At 49.3% G+C, this 17,733-nt stretch overlaps 1 protein-coding gene across 5 annotated transcripts; it reads left to right on the top strand.

The window, feature by feature from the left end:
- Window positions 1-1,099: 1,099 nt before the first annotated feature.
- Window positions 1,100-8,056, top strand: LOC138390900 (glutathione S-transferase Mu 1). 5 transcript variants are annotated; one of them, XM_069480856.1, is made up of 9 exons: window positions 1,100-1,220; window positions 1,469-1,544; window positions 1,994-2,058; window positions 2,352-2,433; window positions 2,534-2,634; window positions 3,610-3,705; window positions 3,792-3,902; window positions 6,784-6,907; window positions 7,151-8,056. In XM_069480856.1, the coding sequence occupies exons 1-8, from the start codon at window positions 1,185-1,187 to the stop codon at window positions 6,904-6,906; spliced, it is 690 nt and encodes a 229-aa protein (XP_069336957.1). In that variant the 5' UTR covers window positions 1,100-1,184; the 3' UTR covers window position 6,907; window positions 7,151-8,056. The 5 variants fall into 5 exon arrangements, with proteins under 5 accessions (XP_069336957.1, XP_069336958.1, XP_069336956.1 ...); XM_069480857.1 differs by having other exon boundaries at window positions 7,041-8,056; XM_069480855.1 differs by having other exon boundaries at window positions 6,784-8,056.
- The last annotated feature ends 9,677 nt before the right edge of the window (window positions 8,057-17,733 follow it).

The following is a 17,733-nucleotide window of genomic DNA, read 5'->3' as shown; positions in this document are numbered from 1 at the left end:
CTGCTGAAGAAGCCACCTGTGCCCTGGGCCCATCTTCCCGGCTCCTCGGAGTCCTGTCCTGGGCGTGGATCGCTTCTTTTAGCTGCTCTCAACCTCTCTCCCCCTCTACTGCCTCTCAATGAAACACCCGTATTTTCAAAATCTCTCCCCTGCAGTTCCCACCTGACTTTTAGGCAGCCAAAGTACAATCTTCTTGGTTTGCCTTAGCCTAGGATGTGGTAGGATCTCAACAACTGTTTTTGCAATCAAGAAATGACCAAATGGATGAATACTAATGTAACAATATCTGTTCTATGTTGTTCAAAATAATAATTCTCATGAGTGATGGCTTTCTTAAAAAATCATTTTCTTAATTGAATCTGGAAATGTTCTCTTTCCTACCTCAAGATGCTTAAAACTCAGAATGACAAACTCTTAATGTATAATGAGAAATGTAACTATTCAGAAGTCCAAGCACTTGTGTACCTCCATGGTGCCATCGCCTCACTGTAGGCAAACCTACAGGGGAATCCTCCTTGACACAGAGGTCGCTTCCTCAGCCTGGACCCTGGTCTCAGAGCCCAGTCTAAATGGGCGGGAGCATCCACAACAGAGACCCAGCTCTGCCAGCACCGGCGACATACTCTCCAAACTCCCGAACTTAGCAGAGATGAGCACACCATGACATTTCTATGACTTACTAGGGATGAAGTGCTGCTCTAAATTCTCGGGTTGGGGACACCACTCTTTGGCCAGACCCTGGCAGCCTGAGGCTCCCTGGGCTCGCGGGAACTCAGCAGCCAAGAGGCGAAGAGAAGGGAAAAGACCTCTGCACTTTCAAGATCTGGCTTTTCTCGCAAGTGCACTGCCAACGCCCTGCCCCCTAGCAGAGGTCTGGATGGGGGCGCAGCCGGGGAAGCAGGTGAGCCGGAGCTCTGCTTCGGCTTCTGGCCGGCCAGACCCGGCTCCCAGAACCCTACGAGCTGGTAGGCGCGGCGGACCTTAGCTCCTTCCTGCCAGTGAGGCGCAGGCGCCCTGCTCCCGGCCTCCTGCGCATGCGCATCTCGGAGAACTTGTCGGAAGTGACGACATTTAAGAGCCAGGGAGCGGAATAGTTGGATAGAATCTGTTCTCCGCGGCACCCAGAGAAAGTCGCAGCCCAGCCCCGCTGAGGCCAGTCCACCGAGTCCACCTCAAACTGCACCATGCCCATGACACTGGGTTACTGGGACATCCGCGGGGTGAGTGAGGGGCCGCCTGGGCGGTGGGGCCGCGGCGCAGGGCCGGGGAAGGGCTGGGCAGCGGGGGCGCGGGTTCTGGGGATGGTTGCTCTTCGGGACCCGCTGGAGCCGCTGCCTGTCCCTCTCACGAGGGCCTGCGCGGGCCCGTGGGGGACAGGGGCGTGTCGGTGTCGGGTGGGGGCTCACGTGGGGCGGATAAAGTCAGGAATCGGGGTCCCTCCACCTCTGACCTGGGCCCTCCCTCCCAGCTGGCTCACGCCATCCGCCTGCTTCTGGAATACACAGACTCCAGCTATGAGGAAAAGATGTACACGATGGGGGACGGTAATGGCACCTTCATGTCCCGACTTCTGCCCAACTCAGACTGAGTTGGTACCAGGCAGCCCACGCCATGGCCACCTGTGGCTCCCTGTGCAGCCTCCACCTGCTGGAGCTGCAGCCTGGCCTTCCCTGAAGCCCTTTGAGGGGGCAGTCAGGCCTTCCCAGGCAGGACGCTGGGAGGGGATTGCTGGGCCTGGTGTAGGTGTAGGCAGTTGGCCGAGTGCCCGCTTGGAGTTTCCCTAAACTTTTGCAAGCCTTAGTGGGACAGAGTCCAGGGCCCTTGCAAGCATTCTTCACCCGCCCCGCCCCCCAACCTTGGAATGGGAGACTGAATGGCTCAGGTTCTAGACCCACCTGCCTCAGGGCTGTTGCCTCTGACTGCTTGGGAGGGTCCCAGGGAAGGAGGGCTGGACTCTGGGGAGGTTTGTTTTCACTCATCTTCTCCACCACAGCTCCTGACTATGACAGAAGCCAGTGGCTGAATGACAAATTCAAGCTGGGCCTGGACTTTCCCAACGTAGGTGCAGAGGAAGGGGTGGTGTTGGGGAAGGTGTCTCTATGTCCACATCCTTTCCCAGCTCAGAGGTTTTGGGATCAGGTGCCTTTTTCTCCATTCCTCTCATCCCTGGCTCTCCACGCCGCCATTTCCATGATGTTCTGTGTCCCAGCTCACTCACCCATCTGACGGTATTCTTACCTAGGGCCGTGGGCAGGCACAGTGAGTGCCAGGTCTCATGTCTGCCCTTGCTTAAAGGAAGGAGATGCTGGGGAGCCTGGTGGCCCAACTGACCTCCCCGGTTGCCCATCCAGCTGCCCTACTTAATCGATGGGGCTCACAAGATCACCCAGAGCAACGCCATCCTGCGCTACATTGCCCGCAAGCACAACCTGTGTGAGTGGGGCCGGCTGCAGGGTGTTGGGGACAGTGGCCACTCCGCTGAGCTTGGTTGGTATAGGATTTTGAGGGTGAGTCTCTGTTGTGCTTGTGGCAGGTGGGGAGACCGAAGAGGAGAAGATTCGTGTGGACATTTTGGTGAACCAGGCTATGGACGTTTCTAATCAGCTGGCCACGGTCTGCTACAGCCCTGACTTTGTGAGTGCCTCCCTAGGCTGAGCCAGGAATGGTTTGAGTCAGGAATCAGGATTCTTCTGTTCATATCTACTTTGGTCCTATTCATGATTTGCGCTCTTAATGGCTACTGATACTCCAGGGGGTTCCTTAAACTGTACCAGAGTGACTCTCTTAACAGTAAACTGTATCAAATGAAAACCCTAAACCAGTCCCTACCAATCTTAGGAAGTTCAGATACCCATGGTTGAAATTCATTTCCTAGGCAATGAAGTCATGTGTTCAGAATTCTCCATACCTCTGCCCTCTGCCCTCACCTGTGAGCCATCTCTCCTAGGTGGTTCACCCCATCTGCCTACTCGTGCAGTACACACAAAGTTAGGAGAAAAACAAGTACAAGATGGGGGAATGAAATAGCACCTTCGTCTGTGGATTTCTGGGCTACTATTTTTCTAGTGCTTCTCCTTGAAACCAACAGGGATCAGGGTGTTTTCCTAGTAGAAAGCTCAGGGTCACCAGGGAGCCCTGTGCCTCTCCCTCTTTTTCAACATGAAACTCTCCTCATTTTTTGAAAACTACTGAAATGTCCATTGCATTCTTCTGCCACCCCAGTAGGTAGAACTTTCGACTTCTTTCCCTGAGCTCTTTTCATTCCATACAGTTGTCATCTGCCTGACATCTCAGTGCAGAGCCTGCCGGGTGCTCAGGGTGCTCCTGGGTCTGACCCACAGGAGACTTGTTTGGGAATCAGTGGTGACAGATTCAGGGACAGTCTTAATCCTCTCTGCCTTCCCATCACCTCAGATAGGGCCTGGTAGTCAGTAGGAGCCTAATCAATGCTGATGTGTTAATGGAGGGCTGGGCACTGACCCAGTTCCAGTTGTGGGGAAGATGGCTGCTCACCTGAGGCCAGGGGGGCCAGGCACAGCCCTGGGGAGGCCTGCCTCTGTGCCCGGGGCGCTGGTGTCTGAGGGTGGTGACAGCTGTTCTCTGTCTCAGGAGAAACTGAAGCCCAAGTACTTGGAGGAAATTCCTGAAAAAATGAAGCACTTCTCACAGTTTCTGGGAAACCAACCCTGGTTTGCAGGGGACAAGGTAAAGGGATGGGCAATGGGGAATGACAATTGTCATATTTCCTGTGTCCCGAAGCTTGCAGCCCACTCACCCTTGGCTTTCTGCAGATCACATTTGTGGATTTCCTCGCCTACGATGTCCTTGACCTGCACCGTATATTTGAACCCAAGTGCCTGGACGCGTTCCCCACCCTGAAGGACTTCATGGCCCGTTTTGAGGTGATGACCCCATCCTCCTCCTCTTAGGTGTCGCTTATGCCTTTGTCCTCCTTTGTGACGCTTTCCTAGTGCTGGAGCTAAAGAAAGAATAGCCAGCATTTATTGAGCACTGGCGTCACGCCAGGACCTGTGCTCAGCATATTACATCCATGGTGTCAAATTTAAACAGTGTAACATTCCCACAGGGCCGGTAGAGTTATCACTCCCATTTTACAGATAAGGAAACTGAGAATGAGAGAGTAAGTCATTTCCTCAAGGTCCCAGAGCTAACCACGAGTGTGGGGGGCTCCCTGTCAGCCTCTGGCTTCTATAGGTGGCAGTCAGGGCTCCCCCTTTTTTGTGCCAAAAGGAAAAGCCTCAGGCCCTGTGTTTCCTGGGTCTGAGAGCCTGGGTCTGACAGCCCGGGACACTGTGGAAGGGGCAGAACATCTCGGGAGTATGTATGTAGCTGGCATTTGTAGGACTGACACAAGGTAGCATTGAGGTCCTGCACCCAAGACAGAGACAATATCCATACCTCATCTCCAGAAAGCTTTGCTCCCATTGGACCCTCATCTGGGGAACACTGAGACCCAGGGCTCTCTTGCTGTTGGATGTGAGTGCCTATGTGGGTGCCCTGTCGAAGGAGTTTATCTTGAGGTGTCCTCTCTCCTCCGATATTCCGGGTGCTCTATCTGTGAGAAGGGAATCGTGCTCATTTTAGCCCGTGTTGACTGGTCTTGTCTGTACCAGGCAGGTGTCAGGCACAGTGGAGATGCAGAGACGACCACTGCAGTGTGGAAGGGAGTGCAGTGGGGAACTGCTGGCACCCCAGACTGTGAGGTGCCAGTTGTACCAACCGGGTGGACCTCAGGGAAGATCCTCTGTTACCTGTAGTCAACTAGTTTGAGAGCAACAAATCCTACTTTCGTACAGATTAGGGGATTGAGGCAGTAGTCCAACAGGTTTTCAGCACAGAATGTGTTTTCCTTTTCCCTCCACTGAAAAGATCTGCTGTGTCAGCTGGTTCTCATCAGCGCTGGTTCTGGTCCAGGCCGAGTGGCCTTGGGGATTATGTAAGAGGTAGTGGGAGGGGATGGGGAAGAGAGAGCTGAGGGCTGCAGCCTGTGGCCTGCCAGGGCCTGGCCTTGGGGAACGGGCAGCCTCGGATCTCCTTGAACCTGTAGAAATTATCTGGGCACTTTATCCTGGGAGGATGGTGCACAGCGCACCTGGGTGCCAGGAGGCCTGGTCGGCTGTAGCAGGGCTAGAGGTGAGGTAGGTTGGGGCACAGTGAGATTGGGCTCAGGTACCGCGTGGAGGGGTGTGTACTTTCTGCTTACGGGGAGTGATTCAGCCTGGCCCGGTTTTCCTTTTGCTGGTCCACGGCCCCTATCCACTTCCATCCAGGTTTGCTGAGTCACTGGGTGAGCCCTGGGCTCCCCTGCAGGCTGCACGGGCATGTTCTGAGCCCCTTTGTCCTAGTAGCGGTCCCTGCTCTGTGTGCAAACCCAGGCAAGCCAAGAGCCTCCCTGTGAAATAGGAGAATGTTTGAGCAGACAGGATGTGACAGGGCCTCATTTGGGGGAGGGGGCGAAGAGGGGAATTTGTCAGAAAGAGCCAGACCTGGAGAGAGCCAGAGCCAGGCTGCTTTCCAGCCCTGTCCCACTCACTGGATGTGTGAGCCTGACGGAGTTGCTGAACCTCTGTGCACCTCAGTTTCCCTTCTGCTAAATGGTGATAGTAGAACCCATCCTTCGGGGTAGCTGGGTGGATTTCCTAAGCCTATATTGTATTATCTAGTGGACACAGAGCAGCCAGCACAGCGTAGGGCCTCCGTGGGTGGTAGCTCTTACTTAGGTATGCCGTCAGTTAGGTTGGAAGAGTGCCCTGAGCAGAGCTGGGGACCCTAAGAGACTGGGTGGTGCTCCCGCACTTGGGCCCACATGGAAAGGCTGTCGTGAGGGCCCTGAAGCGCTGTGCCTGCAGTGGCCACTGCAGCCCTGGTGGGCAGCAGACCCTGAGCTCTGGCCTTATTTTCCCCCCTCTCAGGGCCTGAAGAAGATCTCTGCCTACATGAAGTCCGGGCGCTTCCTCCCAACACCTGTGTACACAAAGGTGGCCTTCTGGGGCAATAAGTGAGGGCCTTGTAGGGCCTGGAGATGGCAGTGAGGAGCCTGTGCTCAGCCTGTTGCCTGGGTGGACTCTCTGCACCCCGAGTTGCAGCCTTCTGGTCCCCCTGCCCTTCTCATTCCCTTCTCCTCTCCAAGGCCTCATTGACGCTTCTTACTGCCCCCAACCCCTGTCCCGTCCAGGCCCTTTGAAGCCTCAGCTTCCCACTTTCCTTCAGCAAGGTTCCCTCCCACCTTTCCCCTGCCCTGCACTCAGGCCACCCCGACTTCCTTCCTGTTAGCGGTTGTGTCTGTGCAGCTGAGCCCCGAGCTGTCCCAGCAGGGCCGGAGGATCAGCTTTGCCTGGTCCCCAGCGTGGTCCCTGCACGAGGCCTGCCCGATCCCCAGTAAAGCCCAAACACATTTGCTCTGTGTCTCGTCTCATTTCCTCCTGGCTACCAGACTGTCCAACCATCACTGCTGCTTCCAAGGGCCTGGGTGGTGACCCTGGCAGTGGCTGGGATCATGGGCATTGTGGAGGGTGTGGCGAGGTGCTTGAGACTTCTTGCTTCCATTTCTGGTGTCCTTGGAGCAGGAAGGCCGTGAAGCATGGGAAGGACACCTCTCTCCGGGCCTGGGTCTCGTTCATTCACCCAGCGTTACTGAGTCTCTCCGTGGTCACGCAGAGCCGTGTGTCTCAGGGAGGAGGGACCCCGAGGTGTGAAATCCCCAGCAGAGAGAACCAGGTCGCTTTTGCCTTCCTCACTGTCCGCGTGCATCTCACCTGCCAGATCTCCAGGACACAATCTCCACTGTTCCTCTCCGATGCTGTCTGGTCTTGCTGCACAGCTGTGATGAGGACCATCTTGCTGGGTTTACTCTGGTCACTCTCTCATGTTGCTGGGGACCTATGAGGTGAATGTCTTTAGTCCTTGCATAAGTGAGAGTGTCTGTATCTTGGTACACACTGACTTAATAGTCTGGCTGGGTATGGCATTGCAGGATGAAGCCCTTCAGAATTCAGATGGATTTACCCCTTGCTTTCTAGAACTGAGCATTTCTGATGAGAGGGTGGATGCCGCTCTGACTGCATCCCTTTGCCTTTTCACTTAAGAAGCTTTTTTTTTTTTTTTTTTTTTTTTTTTCGGTCATTCTGAGGTGTCTACGTCCAAAGCCTATGTGTGGATCTACAGGCTGATGTTTTGCTGCCTCACACCTTTCCAGGAGCGGTCTAAGCCTGGGCTGGCTCCAGCCTGATTCAGCAGCCGCACGTCTTCCTGAGCATTGCGTCCTCCTGGAATAATTCAACTCACTGTAGAGTGAGCTGGAAGGTCCTCGTAGCTCAGCAGTCCCCAGACTGTTACCAGAAATAGTTGCTGATTTTGTGGGTCAGGCATTGAGGCAAGGCCCAGCTGGGAGAGATTATTGCAAATCAATAAAAGTCTCTTGTATCCCAGCATATGCTGGTGGCACTTCCCGGTTGTGATAATTTAAAAAGTCTCCAGACAAACTTAAATGTCCCCCGAGAGGCAAAATCGCCTCCAGTTGAAAACCACTGGTGTAGTGGTTAGAGACTAGCATTAAAAAAAAATAGGGGAACATAAAAAAAGATAATGTAACTCATGTAGTTAAAGTAAGTTTTCTTTGATGAAACTTTTAATTAATATAGTATGTGTGTGTGTCTTGGATCATGTGGTCATTTGTTTTCTTTAACTCTTGATACGAGATTTTGAGAAAATTGGGAGAAAAAGTACAAGGAACTCCCATATACCCCAGACGTTAACTTTTCCCCATTGGCTTTCCCCTCCCTCCCCCTCCTCCCCTCTGCCCTCACCCCCAGCATTCTGTCTGTCTGTCTCTCCTCCTGTGCGCTGTCTGTGAGCACAACACCTGTTATAACAGAACACCACGTTCTTCTCTCTACCACGCCATTCCTGATGTTTGGCTTCAGGCTCATAAGTGACGGTAATTTGTAGTCATTCCAGCCTGTGTTGTCCTTCCTTCGTTATGTCCTTTATTCCATACTGGTCTGTGGTGTGTGACAATTTAATACATTCCTTTTTGAAAAGTTATCTAGGAAATTCCTGAGGACCAAGTGTCCTTTTGTGTTATTATTTTTCTTTATTACGGTATTATTACTTCTTTCTGAATCTTTATCTTTTTTGTCAATCTGATTTTATGTTCATTTCTTGTAATACGTTTTAATGTGTTTTGGTTTATTCCATTGGTTGTAATGCTAATTCACATGTAACTGACATTTTCCCAATTTTTAGAAATCACTGATACTGATTTTAAGTCTTCCTTCTTGGGACTGATTTTTATTGCCTTGTAATTTTACTTTTCTTTTTGCTGTTTTAATGCTCTGTCAGCTAACTGATTTTAGAGAAGCAACTATTGCTTTAATAAGCATATTGGTGAAAGTTTCAAGATTTTTCTTCTTAGTGTTATTTCTTGTTCCCATATTTTTTATCTTGAAATTTGTCCCCATTCTACCTTCTTGAAACCCTAGATTCTTTTGCCATGTTCTTAATACCATCAGCTTGTTTGGAAAATTTTTTTTCTCAATCCCAATTTGGTAGTATCGTATAGATGGTGGTTTTGATTCTCTTATTTTCACATTTAGGAAAATATTCTTTATATTTTAACTTCCCTAAGTTTACCCAGATAATATTTAAGAGACTTAAAAATTTTCCATGAAGTAGGACACATTTTAATTTGTCTGTTGGCATTTGCTTTTGATAAGTTGTCTTTTTATTCTGGGGTCATTTTACGTAGAATTTCTGTTAATTTGCCGTGAGAGTGTGAGAGTGTGAGCAGAGGGGCTGGGAGGAAGTGTGGAATCCAGTCCAGAGGTCACATTATAGTCCCTTGACCAAATTCAACCCAATATATTTCGATTGTCCTCCACAGTATTTTAAAAATGAGACCTTGTCCACATTTCGCAGTCGTGAAAGAGCAGACAGAAATCCAGAAGATCTGGCAACAGTGGGGTTGAGTTCTGTGTGGTTACAACTGGCTACAGTCCCTGCTGCAGCCCCTCTTCATCTTCCCTCATCCCTGCTGCTCCCGACTGCCTGGCACAGACCCATTTCATCCATTGGGATCCTCCTGGCCCCTGTGGAGCCTGCTTTTGAGAGCCCACTGGTCTAGTCCTTCCCCTCCTGCAGAGTCCCACTCCTGCTGAAGAAGCCACCTGTGCCCTGGGCCCATCTTCCCGGCTGCTTGTAGTCCTGGCCTGAGCGTGGATCGCTCCTTTCTGCTGCACTCAACCTCTCTGCCCCTCCACTGCCTCTCAGTGTGTAAACCCAGTAAGATCGGTCCCGTATTTTCAAAATCTGTCCCCTGCAGTTCCCACCTGACTTGTAGTCTTCTTGGTCTGTCTTATTCATAGTGTCTAGGATATGGTAGGATTTCGTGGAATGAAAATAAAATCCTAAGCCGGTCAAGTGACTGAACGGATCCTTCTTGGCCAAAGAGACTGCAGAAAAACTTTAAAAACTACGTTTCACAGCCACGATGAGACAGGAAGCCAGTCACACTTCAGGACACTCCCTTCCCCACCAGATTTTTTCCGTAATTGATCAACACAATCTAGCCCCAGAAAGTAAAAATGGAAGACTCCTCTGCTGATTTCTACCAATCACTGGGCTCTGCAGCCGGGCTCCTTTCTCTTTTTACAATTTTGGCATGACAGCTGACCAGTTTACAAAGTTTAGCAATTTCCTTTCTGGTAAATGACCCCTGGCCACGGGCTGTTTCTGGGCTGTTTACAGAGACTGCACACGAAGTGCCTTTTTGTCCTGTCTTTCACCTTTTGATGTATGGAGCCTAACTTTACTGCATTTTAATGTTAAGTTCTCCACCCCAAACTCAACATGGGATGTATGTAACATGTATGTTTGCTAACCAGGCATGCTTGATACCACCTTTACAAGTATTCATAGCTCCTTCTGTAACCTGTAAAATATGTATATTTAGCCAACGTATTTAGTGTAAACTAAATCTCACTCTTGCTTTGGCAAAGTGCCTGCTTTCCATGTCAGCCAGAGGCTCTGCAACCAGCCTGCAGGTTGCAACCCATCATAAGAAATAAAATCCTTCTTTCTAAATGTATGCATCTCATTACTTTTAATAGACATAATTGGTGAGGAGGATGGGATCTGTGGAGACCCCCAGGTTCCCCCCAGAGTGATCAGGGTCAATTCACTGGTGCCTGCAGATCCCATTGACGCTCAGTCTTCTCCCCGACCTTGCTGGAAGGGACTCGGTAAGTTCTACCCACATCAATGAGGCCCCGCTTTTAGTGGGAGATCTCAGAGACTCCATTTCTTCCTGCTGATCCCTCCATCTGGTCCATAAGGTTTGGCAGGGATGCCCGCCTGCAGTAGCACTCAAAGGGAAGTTTTCGTTAGGTGAGTGCTGTTACAGGGACCCTAGGTTCCAAAGGGACGGTCCCTGACCAGCCACCAATCAGGAACTCAAGTGGCTTACATGTTTAAGAATTACGGGAAAAATTCTTCTGAGTTTTTGGGATCCTGGATAAAGCTAACCTGGGCCAATTTAAAGCTTTGTTGGCCACAATGGGTGGTAACTTTTGACATGCCTAAATGAGTTTACTTGTGCACAAAATTAGAACAGACAGGGTTCTGGACCTCTTACAAGCAGTGGGAGGTCTTTTAAAATTGGTATTCCTAAGCGTGGTCAGGAATCTCTGATAGCCTCTTTACAGGAAACTAGTTCAAAACTAAAAGAGCCTAATTCAAAACTTGACCAGTGTATTCAAACACTTGAGAACTTTCCTGAGTCAGGCCCTGAAGATGCCTCAGGAAAGGATGCTGCACCCCTCCAGCTTCCCCCCCCCCCCCACTGCCCCTGTTTTGCCGCCCTCCCTCCGTTCTGAGCTTCCTTTCTTTTCTTCCCCCTTCATCCCAGAGCCACTCCCCCCATCCACACCCCTTCGACCTCTCTCATTGCTCCCTTTAAAGTTGCTCAGAACACAGGAGAACATCAGGGTGGGGAAACCGTCTCTGTCTCCCCATGGTCCCAAACCAACCTACTGTCCCTTATATCGAAGACTTCCCAAACCCTGAGACAGACTCACTTGAGTTGGAACACCACTTTAGCTTAATTATGAATATATATCAGCCAGGCATTTGGATGTTTCCCACCAGATGCTGGTGGGAAACATTGGCTCAGGAATGGATGAATCATGCAGGGTGGTTCGCCCTGAGACTGATCTTGTGCTTACCAGGCAGGCAGCCTTTAAAAGAGCACGGGAGACGATTGAGGACTTGATTAAGGCCATCCTGATGCTGTTTCCCTGCCAGGTAGGTTAAAAGGCTATTCAGTGAGGTACTCAAAAAGGGGAGGAGCCAGTCTTTGATTTCTTTGATCGATTTGAAAAAACTTTCTGGCTAAGCTTTTAAATTGACTGAGTCTCTTGGGTCTCAATGAGGCCCTTAACACTTTAGTTAAGCAACATAAATCCTAACTGGGCCTCTAAGAGGCCTCACGAGTTGGCTTCTACATCCGACTGCCTCTCAAAAATGTTAGAAAAAGGAAAAGATAGTTGGGCAGGTAGGACGCTAAAATGCCAAGAAGAGGCTGCAAAACTCATGACCTTACCCATACTCACTAAGCAGCTTCCAGGGCCGTCTGCTAAACAGCAAGCTCCACCCAAGGGGCAAAAGATGGAGCAGAGTCTGATACAAAAGAATATAGTTTGCTATTTTTGCAGGGAAGTTGGTCACTTTAAGAGGGATTGTGAGAAATACAAAAAATGGCTCCAAAAAATAATCCTGAGTGGGCTAAAGAGAACCCAATCTTCCCCCATTACAGGAATGGGGATACTCTGGGTAAAGGAGGGGGATTTCTCTTCTACAATAAATCAGTTGGGAAATATTGATCTTCAAATTCATAGCAAAACAGTGTGAGCCCTAATAGATACTGGGGACACGCTCTCAGTGCTTAACCCAGCTCTTTCAAAAGCCCCCAACCCTTTAGTAACCAAACCATACAGATGGTCAGGGTCACTAGCCAACCTACGCCTGTCTTCAAGTCACAGCTGATCTCCCATCAGCTGGGCCCCCTGATGGGCATCACAGTCCCTTGCTTGTTCCCTCTGCACCAGTCCACATGACAGGGAGAGATTTTCTTGACAAACATCAAGCCCACATTTCTTTTTCTCATAAGGGAGATACCATTCTGGAGGTCTCTCCTGCAGAATCTTTAACCACTGACCTTACTGTTGTCTTTCGCTTCTTGGCCGACAGCTACTCAGTTGCCACTGAGCACCCAGCCTAAGAGAACTGCCCCACACACTCTGGGCAGCATCTACACTGACGTCAGTCCGATCCGCTCAGCACCACCTATATCCATACAGATAGACCCCACCACACTTCTGCCCAGCATAAGGCAATATCCCCTCAGTCGGGTTAGACCCCACCACACTTCTGCCCAGCATAAGGCAATATCCCCTCAGTCGGGAAGCTGTGACAGATATAGAGCCCACTGTTGATGATTTCTCTTGCACTAGCCCCTTTAACACTCCCATGTTACCTGTCCAAACCCAAACAGAAAGGGATGGAGATTTGTTCACGACCTCAGGGCTGTCAGTAATATTGTTATCCCTTGGCACCTTGTTGTGCCTGACCTACACACACTCCTGTCTAACATAGCTTCTGAAACACTCCTTGTTTTTCAGCTGTTGATCTCTGTTGCACCTTTCAGAGCATCCTCGTCAATCTAGAAAGTCAATTCCTCTTTGGTTTCATGTGGCAGGGCCAGCAGTTCACCTGGACTGTCCTTCCCCAGGGATGTACTGAGAGTCCCACTTACTTTTCTTAAACCTTACGGGCTGATCTAAAGGACATAACCTTGCCCCACAATTCTAGCCTGGCGCAGTACATTGAGGATTCACTGTTATGCTCTTCTTCACAAGACGCTTGTCTGACCGACACTCTTCACTTGCTCCACCAGCTGGCCCTGGAGGGACATAGGTTTCTAAAGAGAAGTTACAGTTCTGCCAAACTTCTACTAAGTTTCTCACACACTTATGAACCGCTTGAGGGCTAAACATTGGCCCTTCTTGTCTTCAAGCCATGTTTTCCTTTCCTCTCCCCACCAACGAAGAAGCAGCTCAGAGGGTTTCTTGGACTTGTGGGATCCTACAGAGCCTGGGTCTCCAACTTCTCCTTAATGGCATAACCCCTGTATGCTTTACTTCACATTCCCTCCCCCGATCCTCATGTTGGGACTCCAGAAAGTAAACGGACCTTCGGAGACCTAACATATCAATTAGCCTCACTTCTCCACTCTAGGACACCCAAATTATCATTTCCCCTTCTTCCTTTTTATCCATGAACAGGAAGAAAATGCCTTGAGAGTCGTAACTCAGCACCATTGGGGTAGCAATCGTCTCATTCCTGTTTTTTTTTTTTTTTGAGACAGAGTCTCACTCTGTTGCCTGGGTAAGTGCTGTTGCGTCAGCCTAGCTCACAGCAACCTCAAACTCCTGGGCTCAAGTGATTCTTCTGCCTCAGCCTCCCAAGCAGCTGGGACTACAGGTGTATGTCAACATGCCCAGCTAATTTTTCTATTTTTAGTAGAGATGTGGTCTGACTCTTCCTCAGGCTGGTCTCGAACTCCTCAGCTCAAGCAATCTTCCCTCCTCGGCCTCCCAGAGTGCTAGGATTACAGGCGTGAGCCATCACGCCAGGCCACCCATTGGGTTATATAATCAACAATTAGACTTCGTGGCCCAAGGACTGCCATTCTGTTTAAGGGCAGTCACTGACACCTGTACTCCCATTACGGCTACTGAAAAAATAGTAATGGGATCCTCTCTCAATGTGTATGTTCCTCATTCAGTTGAGGCCCTTCTCACCTCTCACCACACTCAGCCACCAATTAATCTCCTATGAAATACTTTTTTCCTCCTCTTCTAACTTGGCTACAGTTCATTGCAACCGCCTTAATCCAGCCACCTTTTGCCTTTACCAGGAGAAGATGGTCCCCATGACTGTGACTTTACAGACACCCTCTTCTTACCCTGTATAGACTTATGGGGGACCCCCAGATTTTATGTGGTACACAGAGGGATCCTTCTCAAAAATTCTGCTGGCTTCCATCGGGCAGGCCATGGGATGATCTCTCTGATAGAAACCAGTGCATTGGGCTCCTGCCAGGTGCCTGACGTGCCCAACAAGTGGAACTGCATGCCTGCACTTGGGTCTGCCTGCTGGCCAGGGATAAAATGGCTAATATTCATACAGACAACAGATAGTCTTCAGAGTCGCCTGTGATTTTGGCGTGCTTTGGAGATAAACAGTATTTTTGACTTCCTTTGGGAAGCCTATTAAGAATAAAGACATTGTTCTGGCCCTTCTAGACGTCATTCAGGCTCCTCGAGCCCTGGCCATTTTCTAAGTCCAGGAACATTCTTCCGACAAGACAGAGGACATAAAGGTAATCACCTAGTGGATGCAGCAGCCAAAGCTGCCACCCTGCAGGTGACTCCTTCTCCAACTATGCTTACAAACCCCATTACCCCTCCTTCCCCGCCCCCTGCCACACCTCCTTCCCCCCTCACTCTCTTTCCCGTCTGAAGATTTCCTTTCCAGGCTCTGTCTCAAAAGACAGTCTTGGAGTTTGAAAGGGGGAAATGGATAAAACAAAATTGCACTTTCAACCCCCAGTCAAAATTATGGGAAGGCCCAAATAGAGATCCAGTCCTACCTAGCACCCTGCAGAGACAGACTTTAATATTCATACTTATATTTCTAACCCTTGGAACCCAGATAAAATGATTCAATGGGACAGATAATACTACTGAAGACTTTTTTAACTGTTGCATCTCAGGTATACAAATTTTGCAATGTTTTTCCCCAGTGTAACTAAGGTAAACCCTGAAGTCATCCTCCGGGCCAGTTTCCACTTCCCAATGGTCCCTTCAATAAATGGCAACTGGATTTCATTCAGTTACCACCATCCCATGGATACAAATATGTTCTTGTGATGGTTGACATGCATTCTCATTGGGTTGAGGCTTTCCCCTGTAAACAAGCAGCAGCTGTGGCGATGGCCAAAATACTGCCTGAGAAAATCATTCCTACCTGGGGTGTTCCCACTGAACTCCACAGTGATAGGGGAACTCATTTTACTGGCCAAATACTATTATAGAATGGGTTTGTGAAACATGGCCCATTCTACAGCACTTTCATGGTGCCTACTAGCCCCAGTCCTCTGGGCTAGTTGAGAAGACTAATGGGATCATTAGAAACCAACTAGTAAAAATCACAAAAACTTTTAATTTGTCTTGGCCTAAAGCCCTCCTGCTGGTGCTGCTATTCTGTGGTCCACTCCCACTGGGCAACACTGACTCTCCCCTTTTGAAATTGTTACTGGTCAGTCTTTGCCTTAGACCAAGAGATGTTTTCTCCTACCCAATTAGAGGGGGAACTCCTGGCTTATTGCCAGGGTCACATTAAGACTACAAAAAGCAGTCACCTCAAAGTTGTAGGATCTTTTTACAGTATCTAGCCAGGTCACGGACTCCAATATCACCGCCTCCAGCCTGGCGATTATGTATGCTGGAAGAGGCATTAGTTAAAAGACTCCCTCTGTCCCTGTTGAAAGGGTCCCTAACAGGTACTATTAACTCATCCTTGTGCTGCTAAGTTACAGGGCGTTGACTCCTGGTGCACATATCTCACCTGAACAAAGCACAGAACCCCGCTGAATCTTGGACGTTGAGGCTGGTATTTGACACCAATCTCAAGTTAACCAAAGTCTCCTCTTTAGACCCAGGAAAAGGCGACAGCCAACGTGAACTGCTTTCGTAAGACACAAGGCCAGGCTTGTATTCAAAGATGTTGGGACTCATTTAAGAATTTTGCCTCGGCCGGGCGCGGTGGCTCACGCCTGTAATCCTAGCACTCTGGGAGGCCGAGGTGGGCGGATCGTTTGAGCTCAGGAGTTCGAGACCAGCCTGAGCAAGAGCGAGACCCCATCTCTACTAAAAATAGAAAGAAATTATATGGACAGCTAAAAATATATATAGAAAAAATTAGCCGGGCATGGTGGCGCATGCCTGTAGTCCCAGCTACTCGGGAGGCTGAGACAGGAGGATTGCTGGAGCTCAGGAGTTTGAGGTTGCTGTGAGCTAGGCTGATGCCACGGCACTCACTCTAGCCTGGGCAACAGAGTGAGACTCTGTCTCAAAAAAAAAAAAAAAGGAATTTTGCCTCTATGTAAACTGACGTAATTTGTTCTGTGCCTTCGTACTGCATGTTTTGAATGTTTAGCTACCGGTAAGCTTCTTTTCCCTGCCATAGTCAGAGCTAGGCAGGGCTTATGACCCTCACCCCTGAGGACATCGTTACTCTGTTCCTTATTAGTCAGGTGCTCTGTTACCTTAAGGACAATCCCCAAAGTTAGTCGGATAACCCCGCTGAATTTGTGTGGGACTTACTGTTTTTCCCGTGGTTGAAATTTATGAATAGCTGACATGGCTGTCCCAGCTTTCCTTTTACTCTCGTAGCCCTATTAGGCCTTCCTCTCCGTTTTGTGATTTCCCCCTGTCCCAATGCATAGAATGGCATGATGACAGTTTGGTTAAGCCCTCCCAAAGTGTTGACACTGGAGGAAACCTACTGGATTGCTGGAGTGGCCAGCAGCTTTCCAGATCCTTGCATGAGAAATGTGTCATTGATAATACCTGTCACTGACTTCTGAGATGTCCTCAACATCACCACTCATCTAGACCAACTTCTCTTCCTATTGACTTTCTGGGTCCAATTGGTTCAAAATCCAAATATTACCACCCCTTGTTTTAATTTGTCCTTAAATTGAAGGGCAAACATTGGAAACCCATTCTATACCATGGGGCCTCCGTGAGCTATGAACTGCTGGGTAGACAGATGTAGTTTAGATCAAATGAATAAAGTTAGAAATATGTCCCTACAATGCCAACAATACTTACAATTAAAATATCATGAAAATGGGATCTGGAAAGCTTTCAAAGGAAATAATCTGTGGTTCCATTTGGTATTGTCTGCACTTCCCACGAACGAATCTATTGGCAAACACACCTTTGGGGGTATCACTTGTGACGCCCCTGCCCCCAGCCATATGTTTGTATGAGGCATAGCGTCTGATCTGCCTGCCCAGGGATGGGCACACCATTGCCTCAACAGCTTACACATAGAAGCTTTGTGCCTGTTAGGACATTTTGTAACCCCCTATCCATACACAAACGTATTGAAGCACCCCCTTTCTCTCTTCATTATAAAAGTAAAAGGTGTATGCTAGCAGGATATGAAGATAATATAGGAGAAAGCGTTCTAGGAATGTGAATTCCAAGTGCTGGGGTTTATGTCAATAGGGATATGATTTGAAACGTATCCACCACTTGGACAGACAGCTGAAGACACTGCAAAAAGCCTCAAAGCACCGCCCCCCGCCCCCCCTCACCCGCTACCCACCCGCTGCCAAGTCTCTGAACTCCCTAGCTCAAGTAGCACTATTAATAGATAATAGAATTGCTTTAGATTTCCTCCTAGCCAGACAGGAAAGAGTCTGCAGTGACCCATACCACCTGCTGCCACTTACATCAACACTTCAAGTGAAGTAGAAACTTGTATAGGAAGAATTTCCAAGTAAGCTAAATGGTTAAAAAGGCACAAGCTACTGATCCTCTCAATGATCTATTTAGTTGGTTCCCTACTGAACTGGGAAATCCC

The sequence above is a fragment of the Eulemur rufifrons genome, chromosome 8 (assembly GCF_041146395.1).
Source record: "Eulemur rufifrons isolate Redbay chromosome 8, OSU_ERuf_1, whole genome shotgun sequence".
NCBI classification, from domain to species: domain Eukaryota; kingdom Metazoa; phylum Chordata; class Mammalia; order Primates; family Lemuridae; genus Eulemur; species Eulemur rufifrons.
Note: the sequence above shows the minus strand (reverse complement) of the source record. Positions and strands in the feature narration are given on the sequence as shown.

Coding starts and splice junctions, on each gene's coding strand:
- LOC138390900 (XM_069480856.1), top strand. CDS start 1,185: ATGCCCATGACACTGGGTTACTGGGACATCCGCGGG. Junction 2,635..3,609: donor TCTGCTACAGCCCTGACTTT/GTGAGTGCCTCC, acceptor TCTCTGTCTCAG/GAGAAACTGAAGCCCAAGTA. Junction 3,903..6,783: donor ACTTCATGGCCCGTTTTGAG/GTGATGACCCCA, acceptor CTCACCTGCCAG/ATCTCCAGGACACAATCTCC.